A 12,224-nucleotide genomic window follows, 5' to 3' on the forward strand; every position below is an offset into this window, starting at 1 on the left:
AAAAGCTACTGATCATTGTTATGCAGTGGCAAAACACCTGGTTAAACCATTGCCTGATTGTACTGGAATGCTACTATTTTAAGGGAAACAGTAGGAAAAATTCAGAATGTTGTATGTGTTGTCTGCTTCTAGTAAGTTTTACAACAAAATTATACTGAAGAGGTAAAACTCAGACTAGAGCTAATCAGTCAGTAAGCAGAGATATAAAGGAATACATCTTTGCTAATACATCTCTTTCTTGTGGCCTGCAACCTAAGTTGACTAAAAGCTTCTTCCTTCGAAGCCTTATAGAGTAGAAAAAGTGAACCACTGCACTCCAAAGTGCAGTGGCTGCCAAATGGAAATGAGACTGGAGCTCTGCCATTTAAAGGCTGTGAACCTACTTGATCATGATGTATGATTTTTTTTTTAATGTATTATTGGATTCTATTTGCTAATATTTTGGTGAAGATTTTTGCATCTATATTCATGAGTGGTATTGGCCTGTAGTTCTCCTTTTCTGTGGAGGCTTTATCTGGTTATGGTATCAGGGTGATAACTGGCCTCATGAATTTGGGTGTTTTCCTTCTGTTTTTTTGGAATAGTTTGAGAGCAGGTATTAACTCTTTTTTTAAGACTTTTTTTTTTTTTAAAGATTTTGTTTTTATTTGAGAGAGAAACAGCACGAGAGGGGAGAGGATCAGAGGGAGAAGCAGGCTCCCTGCTGAGCTGGGAGCCTGATGCAGGACTCGATCTCAGGACTCCGGGATCATGACCTGAGCCGAAAGCAGTCGGCTTAACCAACTGAGCCACCCAGGCACCCTTAACTCTTCTTTAAATATTTGGTGAATATACCTGGGAAGCCATCTGGTCCTGGACTTTAGTTTTGGGGAGTTTTTGAGTATTGATTCAATTTCGTTGCTGGTAATCAGTCTGTTCACATTTTCTATTTCGTCCTGCTTTAGTTTTGGTAGTTGATATGTTTACAGGAATTTATCCATTTCTTCTAAGTTGTCCAGTTTGTTGGCATATAGGTTTTTATGATACTCTTTTACGATGGTTTGTGTTTCTGTGGTGTTGGCTGTTATTTCTCCTCTCTAATTAGTGATTTTCTTCATTTGGGTCCTCTTTTTTTTTTTTTTGATGAATCTAGCTAGATGTTTATTAATTTTGTTGATCTTTTCAAAGAACTAGCTCCTGGTTTCATTGATCTGTTCTATTGTTTTTTAGTTTCTATGTCATTTATTTTTGCTCTGATTTTTATTATTTCCTTCCTTTTGCTGGGTTTGGGTTTTGTTTGTTCTTTTTCTAGCTCCTTTAGGTGTAAGGTTAAGTTGTTTATATGAGTTTAGCTCTAGTCTGAGTTTTACCCCTCTGGTATAAATTTTTTTTTTTTTTTTAAAGCAGTTCTCTTTCTTTCTTTCTTTCTTTCTTTCTTTCTTTCTTTTTTTTTTTTTCTTTCTTTCTTTCTTTCTTTCAAGATTTTATTTATTTATTAGAGAGAGAGCACAAGCAGGGGGAGCTGCAGAGGGAGAAGGAGAAGCAGGCTCCCTGCTGAACAGGGAGCCCAATGTGGGGCTCCATCCCAGGACCCTGGGATCATGATCTGAGCTGAAGGCAGCTGCTTAACCAACTGAGCCACCCAGGTGCCCCATCTCCGGTATAATTTTCTTGAAAGTTACTAGAAGCAGGCAACACATAGGACATTCTGAATTTTTCCTACTGTTTCCCTTAAAATAGTAGCATCCCAGTATAATCGGGCAATGGTTTAACCAGGTGTTTTGCTATTGCATAACAATGATCACTAGCTTTTCAGTCTTCAGTTGTGAGTGCTCACCACTTACTGTTTTATTAAGCAATGCCACATATGTTACATTGTTTCTCATGAAGCATCTTACTCATAGCACCAAATTCTGTATTAGGATTATATCCAACCATTTGTGACCCCCCCAAAAGTAAAATAATAGTGGTTTTAAACATGGTACAAGTTTATTTTTTTCTTGTAAAAGGGATCCAGAGGTGGGTAGCCCAGGGCTGTTGCGGTGCTCTGTAATGTCAGGGAACCATTTTCTTTCTGTTTTTATTGCCTTGCCCTTCTCAACATGTGGCTTCTTTCTCATAATCTAACACGTCTGGTTGCACTCCAGCACCTCATCCATGTTCCAGCCAGCAGGAAGGATGAGGGTCCAGAGAATAATGTACACAATTTCTTTAAGGACATTTCCTGGAACTCAGTCTTAATACTTTTACTATTATTGTCCAGTTGGCTTAAACTCAGTCACATGGCCGAGCTGCAGGACAGGCTGGGAAATGCAGTCTTTATTCTGGCATGCACTTAGCTGTTACTGGGAAGAAGGGGAAAGTGGATATTGGATCACAACCTCCAGTACCTGCCATAATCATCCAGGTGAGATTTTTTTACTTCCTGCTCGTTGGCAGTCTCTGATATTTAAAAACGCTCATAATTTTCTTCCCATTGTATTCTTTTTTTCATGCCATCTAAGATTTCTGAGTTACTATGTTCAGATGCTTTCTTCTCTCTGAGATATAGATCACCAGTGTGCTTTCTTTCTCCTTGATTGATTTAGAGCCTTGCTATTTTGAGATATGCCACCAACAAGCTAGTTGAAGGTTTTCACGCTGGTGTGCACTTACCTTTTCTCTTCTTGCTACCCATATCATGCATGTTACCTGTACAGACGCCTTCAAAATGTGCCACACTGACTGCTGCTGTCATCTGTCTCAGCGTTTTATAAATTCTCCAGTAATTGCTTTTTCCATGTAGTTGTAATGTGGAAACTCCTGCAGTGCTTTGAAGAAAACTTTTGTTATTATTTGCTTTGTTTGGGAAATGAATCTCTTTGTGGCCACTCTCTCTCCTTTATTTTAAAGCTTTAAATATAATTGTACTGAAGTTAAAATTGTATTTAGTTATGTTTTACATTTTACTCCATCGGAAATTCTCAGCACCTTTTTAGAAATAATTGGCTGAGAGTAATATACTTTGAAGCAAGAGGCTATTGGAAGGGAAGATTAATGACCTGTGAATTAGGAGCTGGTTTTTTTTTTTTTTAATTTTAAGTTTTTATTTATTTGAGAGAGAGAGAGGGAGAGAGAATCTGAAGCCGACTCTGCACTGAGCACAGAGCCCAAGGCGGGGCTCAATCTGGCAGCCTTGAGATTATGACCTGAGCCAAAACCAAGAGCCAGACGCACTGAGCCACCTAGGCTCCCCTTAAGAGCTGTTTTTATTTAAGTTTTGCTGAGATTCATTATGTTTCCAGAGATTTTACCTTGATTGAAATCTTTTAATGACTGTGAGAATCTAAAAATGCAATTTTATTTTTATTTTTTTTAAGTAGGCTCCACACCCATGGTGGAGCCCGGTGCAGGGCTTGAGCTCATGACCTTGAGATAAAGACCTGAGTTGAGATCAAGAGTCGGACACTTAACTGACTGAGCCACCCAGGTGCCCCTAAAAAGTCATTTTTAAACACATTCTCTGCACCATATACCATGAATGTAATGTAACGAGGCAGTGCTTTTGTATAGTAATGGATCTTGCCAGAATAGATTCATTTAATTAATAAGGTTGCTTTTATAATTATTCAGAAAAATAATTGATGGGGCGCCTGGGTGGCTCAGTCGTTGGGTGTCTGCCTTCGGCTCAGGTCATGATCCCAGGGTCCTGGGATCGAGCCCCGCATCGGGCTTCCTGCTCAGTGGGGAGTCTGCTTCTCCCTCTCCTGCTCCTCCTGCTTGTGCTCTCTCTCTTGCTGTATCTCTCTCTGTCAAATAAATAAATAAAATCTTAACAACAACAAAAAAAGAAATAATTGATGAATATGCTGGTGATATACCTCGGTATTTGAGTTCTAAGCTGCTTTCATAGGTATGTGCATTGTCCTAAGGGTCCCTCATTGTGGCACCAGTATGTGCCTAGGAGCTGTAGCCTGCCTTTTCTGCTTGACCCATGACATGCTAGTCGTAAGTATACATTTCTCAGAGTGAGGGTTGCTGTGTTTGGATTTTCCTGGTTGTAGCAGTTTCTGGATTTTTTTCTTTTCTGTGGCAAGATGTTTTAATTCCAGTGTTAAAAAATATTTGGAGGTGCCTGGGTGGCTCAGTCGGTGTAGCATCCCACTCTTGGTTTCTTCAGCTCAGGTCATGACCTTAGGGTTGTGAGATCGAGCCCCGTGTTGGGCTCTGCACCCAGCTCAGGGTCTGCTCTCTCCTCCTTCTTCTTCCCCTCCCCCGACTTGCACACTCACTCTCGCACTCTCAGTAAACAAATAAATAAATAAAATCTTTTAAAAATATTTGGTAAAGTGTTCAGGAAAATGTTCATGGCTCCTTTTATAAAGAAGGGAGCATATTGATACATAGAGGGAGAGCACATTGGGAAACCTAAGGATATGAGGCTCTGGCACTGGAAAATAGGGCTTCTCTTCAAACACTCTATTGTAGTGTGGAAACAAAGCACAATACTGTAAATGTCTTCCCTTTCCCCCAACTGCTGCGTGTCTTCATCCTAGGTGAGGTTTGTCTCAACAAGTTTTTCATTCCAAAGTTAGTATGTTCAGGAATAACTATAGTTGACCCTTGAACAGCACAGATTTGAACTGTGCGAGTCCACTTATATGTGGATTTTTTTTGATAAATACAGTACAGTTCTGTGTTTTCCTTATTCATAACATTTTCTATAACTTACTTTTTTTTTTTAAAGATTTATTTATTTGACAGAGACACAGCGAGAGAGGGAACACAAGCAGGGGGAGTGGGAGAGGGAGAAGCAGGGTTCCCACCGAGCAGGGAGCCCCATGCAGGGCTTGATCCCAGGACTCTGGGATCATGACCTGAGCTGAAGGCAGATCCTTAACCATCTCATCCACCCAGGCGCCCCTCTATAATTTACTTTATTGTAAGAATACAGTATGTAAAATATAGTATATAAAATATGTGTTAATCAACGGCTTATGTTAACAGGAAGGCTTCTGATTAACAGGAGGCTGTTTAGTAGTTGAGTTTTTGGAAATTCAAAAGTTTTGTGCAGATTTTCAACTATGTAGGGGATGGCACCCCAACCCCCTGTGTTGTTCAACAGTTAACTGTAGTTTTTTTTCATATTATTCATATCTGAGCAGGATAACTACAGCAGTTTTCTGTATTGTGGCCTGGCAACGTTTCAGGTTGTCCTGGCTTATTGGAGTATGTTTTTGTTGCAAGTGTGGAAGTGATCAAAGAATTCCTAACTTTGAAAAAAAACATTCCTGGCTTATCTCATGATGAATTACATGATGTTGGAGGAGACTGCACAAAATACGTTTAGATCATATTTAAATATATTCTGGTCTTTTATATGTACCTTGTAGACTTCTAAACATCCATCATTACTTCTCTTAGAGAAGGAATCTCTAAAATATAATTCCACATTTAAAGATTGGAGTGCATTTGAATACCATAGAGGTGGGGTTAGGAATTGTAAGGAAAGCTATAGTGTTTGTGGGCATGAATATAGTTCAAGGAATGTAACAAGTCACCTTGTCAAAGTAGTGCTTTCAATTTCAAGCAGCCTTTTTGTGGTGAAGGGGGAATTTGGGTTAGGCATTAAGGCAAATTGTCAAATTTCTGTTAAATGTTTCCAATAAAATACCACCTTATAGTTAAACTCTTTGTACTTTTCAGAATAACTTCCCATAAGACCCTTTAAGATAACAGGATAGGGTGACAATTTAATTTTTATTCAGAGTGATATGCTCAAGGTCATATCACCAAACTCAGCAATATGATGTATTAAGATCACATGTCATAACTTTTCCCAAAAACATTATTGCGATAATTACTAGGGGGCCAGCAAAATGGTAAATTATATACCACACTCAAAGTCAGGCAGTAGGCTAAGATTTTTTTTTTCTTTTTAAAGATTTATTTATTTGAGAGAGAGAGCATGCATGCCTGTGGGGGAAGAGGGGCAGATGGAGAGGGAGAGAGAATCCCAAGCAGACTCTAAGCTGAGTGTGGAGCCCCATGTGGGCCTTGATCTCAGGACCCTAAGATCACAACCTGAGCTGAAATCAAGAGTCGGGTGCTTAACCTGCTGCACCACCCAGGCGCCCCCAGGCTAAGGTTTTCTACACAGCTGCCAAAGTGATCTTTTAAAAATATACTTCATATCATATCATTTTATTACTTAAAAAACCTCCCAGTGTCATCCAGTTTTTTTTTAAGAATATAGTTCTCCCCTCCCACTGTGCTCTCTGCCCATGCTGGTCTTTCCTTGAAGATGCCAAGCTCATTCCCACCTCCTGGCCTTTGAACTTACTTCCTCTGCATGGCTAGCTGCTGCTTATCAAATTCCGGTAGTGCCAGATTGTGTAGTGGTTAGGGGCACAGGTTCTCAAACCCAGTTGCCTGTTTTCAAGTTATGTGACTTCTTAGTGCCTTCATTTCTTCAACTGTAAAAAAATGGGATGATAAAAGTAAATATGTCTTAATACATGGAATTTGAGAAACAATACAGGATCATAGAGGAAAGGAGGGAAAAATTAAACAAGATGAAACCAGAGAGGGAGACAAACCATAAGAAACTCTTAATCTCAGGAAACAAACTGCGGGTTGCTGGAGTTGGGGGGGGGGCGGTGGGAGGGATGGGGTGGCTGGGTGATGGACATTGGGGAGGGTATGCGCTATGGTGAGCGCTGTGACTTGTGTAAGACTGATGAATCACAGACCTGTACCCCTGAAACAAATAATACATTATATGTTAATAAAAAAAAGTATGTCTTGGTGTTATAAAAATTGAATATGTATACATGAAGTGTCTCATTTAATAGTAAGTGTTCATTAAGTGTTGGCTATTACTTAGTAAGTCTCACCTCAGATATTACCTCCTCAATGAGACCTTTCTTGTCCATTTCATCAGAATTAGCCACCCTGCCCCCTCCCTACACATGATACTTAATTATCTGAAATTATTCTGTTGTATATTATTTACCTCTATTTTTATGTTTCTCCCACTATAATGTTAGCTCCATGAAAGCAGGGATGTTTTCTATCTGTTCCACTTCCAGTGCCTAGAACAGTGCCTGATCAGTATATATTTATTGAGTGAGTTAATGGAAGTCTGGTCCACCACAGAAGGCCTTCTTAGGTGACCTAAGACTGAAAGGCAGTTTGGGCCACTCCATTGAGGGAAGATGTTCTCATGTATACCCAGCACCATTAGATTATGTTCTAGCTGCAGATATCTGGCGGGGGTTTGTCAAGAATGGTGTAGAGGTTATCAACAGAAAAAGAGTTGAGGGATGCCAGGTGGCTCAGTCGGTTGAGCGTCTGACTTTGGCTTAGGTCATGATCTCAGAGTCCTGGGATTAAACCCCAAGTCATGTACAGTGGGGAGTCTGCTTGTCCCTCTACTTCTCCCCCAGCTCGTGCTCTCTCTCATTCTCTGTCTCTAAAATACATAAATAAAATCTTTAAAAAAAGAAAATAGAAAAAGTTGAGCCTGGGGATAAAGTACATATTCTATTTGTCTTCTGTTTTTATTTATTTCTGCTGCTTCCAGCTGGTAAGTTCATGTCCCTTCATATAAGCCCTTGAGCCTACTTGTGTCTTTAAGTTTGGGGACAGCTGGTTGTCCCTCAGCATTATAAAGTTACAGCTTTATTGAGCTTCTTCTAAAATAGTATGAGTAGAAAGTACTGATACATAATTAGATACTCAGCTGTATATATAATTTTAGTAGTCAGAGGGATGGTCTAAGACCCAAAGTAGGCAATCTTGAGACTAGGAATTCCTGCATTACCAAGGGTGTCAGGTGTGATAGCAATATGTCATTCCCTTACGTCTGTACCTCTGTCTCTTTCTCTTACTCTCCCTACTTTTTTCCTTTTGTTCTCTTCCTATTGTATTCTTTTCTGTTTCTCTCACTCTACCTTCATTTCCATGTTTTCCTTCCCAGGTACCTAATGGAAACTCAAATACATTTCCATTACAGGTTTCCCCTGCTCTCTGGAAGTGGAGTGTTCCTATGAAACCTTCCTTTCCTTCACCCTCTGCAACCAAACACAAACACATCCTGTCACATGTAAATTCTGCCTCATTCATCCCACATGAATTCAACAAAGATCTGAGTTCCTTCTCTGTACCAGGTGTGGTTTTGTGTTGTGTGGCAGTTACCTTCTTTCTACATTTACTACCCAAATTCAGGATCTCAACAGGTTACACTTTGCCTAATGAAGTAGCTTCGGAACTTTTCCCCCAATCTTATGTTCCTTTTTTTCAATCCAGTATTTACCCCACTGCCAGATTAATTCTCTAAAGCAGGTTTGATGATGTAAACTCAGCTTGCTCGTCCAGGTACATCTCCCATAACTTGTACTTGAACTGGACTGCCCTTCTAGAACATAAATCCACACCTTCTCACATCTGTGTTCCTGTTCATGCTGTTCTATCTCCTGGGATAACATAAGCTCCCTGAGGACAGGAACTTTGTTTTATTCACTGTAGTATCTCTACAACCCAGAAATAATGCCTGGCATGTAGTAGGTACTCAGTACATACTTGTTGAAAGAATAAATGAAAAATAAGTGAAACCTGTCAGTCCTATTCGTTTTTTATGGCTATTCTCAAATATTAATATTACCTCTCTCAGGAAGCCTTTTCTGATCTTCTGTATATTTCTATTTAAACATAAATACCTACCTGTGACAAAACTTTCTTCCCTCTTTTTTCTTTATCAGTGCTTTGATTGTGTATATGATGTGGTTGCTGTGAGGATAATATAGTCAGTAAATTAACAAATACTTATTGAGTTCCTATTCTGTGTCAAGTATTATAGTTAATATATATTATAGTCAAGTTAATAAGACAAGTATTATAGTCAAGTATTATAGTCAAGTTAAAATACAAAGGGACAGGGCGCCTGGGTGGCTCAGTTGGTTAAGCGACTGCCTTCGGCTCAGGTCGTGATCCTGGAGTCCCGGGATCGAGTCCCACATCGGGCTCCCTGCTCAGCAGGGAGTCTGCTTCTCCCTCTGACCCTCTTCCCTCTTGTGCTCTCTATCTCTCAAATAAATAAAAAAATCTTAAAAAAAAAGTTTAAAAAAAATACAAAGGGACAAAATTCCTTTGCTCAATAAACTTAGCATCTAGTGGAGGATCAATCCGTTATAATAGTAGTAAAAGTAAGCAGTAGTAGTAGCAAACCTGGGATCTTATGGAAGCTGATCTATAAGAAGGGGATGGATAATAGGGAGATGGGGGTAGGTTGGGGAGGAAGAGACAATTCTAGGTGGTCACATGTAGAGAGCAGCATAACAGGTACATATGGTTGGAGCAGAGGGTGCTTAAGAGAAGTGGTGAGAAGTGAAGAACTACTCTGAAGGGCCTTGTACTGTTTTAAATGAAGAGGCAGTGTTATACTGTTACCATTAACCACTTTGTTGGGAGAAGAGAGAAAACTTAGCTGACTGATGCCCTATAGAATGACCAGGTGGAGCTGAAAACCTGAAGTGAGCGAAGGCCATAGCTTCATGGAGCTTCCTGAAAAAAATTACTTGGGAGATAAAACTTCTGTTGCTTGAAATGTCTTCATAGAGTTGATTGATAGGCTGTATAGCAATTCTCATTCGAAAATAAATTTTTCTTTTCAGAATTTGAAGGCATACTGTACTATCTCACTTTCCAGTGTTGATGTCATTTACCATATCTCGCAGTTTTGTGGGTAAGGAATTTAGGCAGGGCTTATTAGCTTAGGGATTCTTCTGCTCCACATGGTATTAACTTGGGTCCACATGGTGGCATTCAGCAAATGACTGGGCTTGTCTGGAGGGACCAAGCGTGTAAATGCCTGACACTTTGGTGGGGATGTCTAGAAGGCTAGTCTCAACTGGATCCATATTCCTTTCAGGATAGTCTTTAGACAACCTTTTTTTTTTTTTTTAAGATTAGAAAATTAAAAAAAAATTTTTTTATTAAAGATTTCATTTTTAAGTAATCTCTACATCCAGTGTGGGGCTTGAACTCACAACCCAGATTTCAAGAGTTGTGTACTCTACTGACTGAGCCAGCTGGGCGCCCCTAGACTTCTTTTTATGGTTTCTCCAGCAGAGTAGTTAGACTTCTGTCTGGGAACACAGGGCTCCAAGAGACCAAGATAAAAGCTACCAGTTTCTCAAAAATCTATACCTGGAACTGGCATAGCATCACTTCACTCTACTCCGTTGGTAAAGGCAATCAGGCCAGCTCAGATTCGGTGGAGGGGAAATAGACCTTACTTATCAGTGGGACAAGTGTCAGAGAATTTGCAGCCACACCACTCTTCCATGTGCCTTCCACTCTTTTTAGGTAGATGTTATATTTTTCTGTTTCTTTTAGTCCTTGGTTTTAGATGATTTCTATGATGAAGAGGTAAGGGAAAGGCCGTTTATATGCCGTCCCTAGATATCTGAGTAGTTTTTAAGACATCTGAAGATAATGGGGGTGATAGTGACAGAGATAAGGGCAAGACTTGATATTTTCCTCACTTCCTGTGGGACCCAGGGCAGTGCCTAGTACATACATAATAAACTCTCAGAAAGTTCTTGTTCTTGAATTCCTTTGTGTCAGATTCATCTGTATATATATGTCTGCTTAGACAGTAAGAGTAAGATTTTGGTTTATCTACTATTGAAGATAAATCAAGGAAAATAAGAACCTATCCATCTAAAGGGAAGTTCACTAATAGATTAAAACAGTTTTTATACAGAATTTTTTTTTCAGGGAACCATATCATTTGGTTGCATAAATTAACTCAGTCATGGGTCATAATAAAAAAAATCCTGCTAGTATATACTTTTTTAGAGTTATGAGCTGTCTGCCTGAGCTCTTCCATTTCTCTAACACATTTTGTGTTTTTGCTTCTAGTTACATATGCCACTCGGCACCAGCAGAAGGCATGTAGCCCAAAAAGGGGGTGGGGTGGAGAAAAGATGAGGCGGAATCAAGCCAGCAAGAGAGTGAAACAGATGGGTTGTGGGAGATGACCCTGCCCCCATGTTGTTTTTGTTCTGGCTGCTACTGATCACATGTGAATCAGCAGCCAAGAAATTGGAGTTGGTGATCCTATGATGAAAAAAAAGTTTGATCTCGGACTGAGTGGAATTATAAATTTACAACACTAAAACATAGATTTTTTTTCTTTTGGTTCTTTTAATTTACTTTTCCTCTGAGACATTTCAGAAAGTATTTTGTTTGAGATACAACTTTTTTATTTTTCTAAATAATACAATACATATAATCTGAGATAAATATTACACTTTTAGGTTCTTTTTCATGCAGGTTATACAGTAAATAAAATTTTAAGAGTATTTAGTAATTGGTAGAGGAGACATTTTAATACATGGTGACTATACCTCCACATTTTTGGATCTTGTCTCTAGATTGTCAGTTTACTAGGACTTTCTTCTGTGGGCTGTTTAAAAATGAGTAGAAAGTAATATATTTGCTAGAAATAAATCTTCCCAATATATACGTATTTTATGCTAAATATTCTTTTCTTTTGTCAGTGCTTGATTTTGACTTTTATTTGGCTTATTTTCTAAGGTCAAGGTCAAGATTGAGGACACCTTGCTTTATGTCTTACCAAGTCTTCACTTTGTTCTATGGAATAACCTTATTGTTTTTTTAAAAGATTTTATTTATTTATTTGACAGAGGAGACACAGCAAGAGAGGGGACACAAGCAGGGGGAGTGGGAGAGGGAGAAGCAGGCTTCCCGCGGAGCAGGGAGCCCGATGTGAGGCTCGATCCCAGGACTTTGGGATCATGACCCGAGCTGAAGGCAGACGCATAACGACTGAGCCACCCAGGTGCCCCTGGAATAACCTTATTTTTTTAAAAAAGCATTATAAGCATGTTATCTAGCATACACACATGTAGAGAGAATAATAGTATGAGTCTCCATGTACCCAATACTCAGCTTCAACAGTTAACCAACATTCTGCCACTCTTGTTTCATCTAACCCCCCCATCCCCTGGCCTGTGATTTTATGGAAGAGTTTCGTTGTAATGCAGTTTAATAATGGTATTTTAAAAGGATATATCCTGAAACTTTTGAAATCAGTAATATGTATATGTATTTTAATTTGACAGAGAGAGAGAGAGCAGGAACACAAGCAGGGGGAGTGGGGGAGGGAGAAGCAGGCTTCCCCCTGAGCAGGGAGCCCAATGCAGGGCTCAATCCCAGGACCCTGAGATTATGACCTG

General features: G+C 39.5%; 1 protein-coding gene across 1 annotated transcript in view; it reads left to right on the forward strand.

The window, feature by feature from the left end:
* The window catches only part of MRTFA (myocardin related transcription factor A), a 193,561-nt gene that overhangs the window by 60,835 nt on the left and 120,502 nt on the right, over nucleotides 1–12,224 (forward strand). The window contains 1 exon segment of the mRNA XM_025882234.2: nucleotides 2,243–2,386. Coding sequence (XP_025738019.1) covers nucleotides 2,309–2,386 — 78 coding nt within the window. The 5' untranslated portion in view covers nucleotides 2,243–2,308.

The sequence above is a fragment of the Callorhinus ursinus genome, unplaced genomic scaffold (assembly GCF_003265705.2).
Source record: "Callorhinus ursinus isolate GAN/ISIS: 27379988/994484 unplaced genomic scaffold, GSC_fseal_2.0 scaffold48, whole genome shotgun sequence".
Classification (NCBI taxonomy): Eukaryota; Metazoa; Chordata; class Mammalia; order Carnivora; family Otariidae; genus Callorhinus; species Callorhinus ursinus.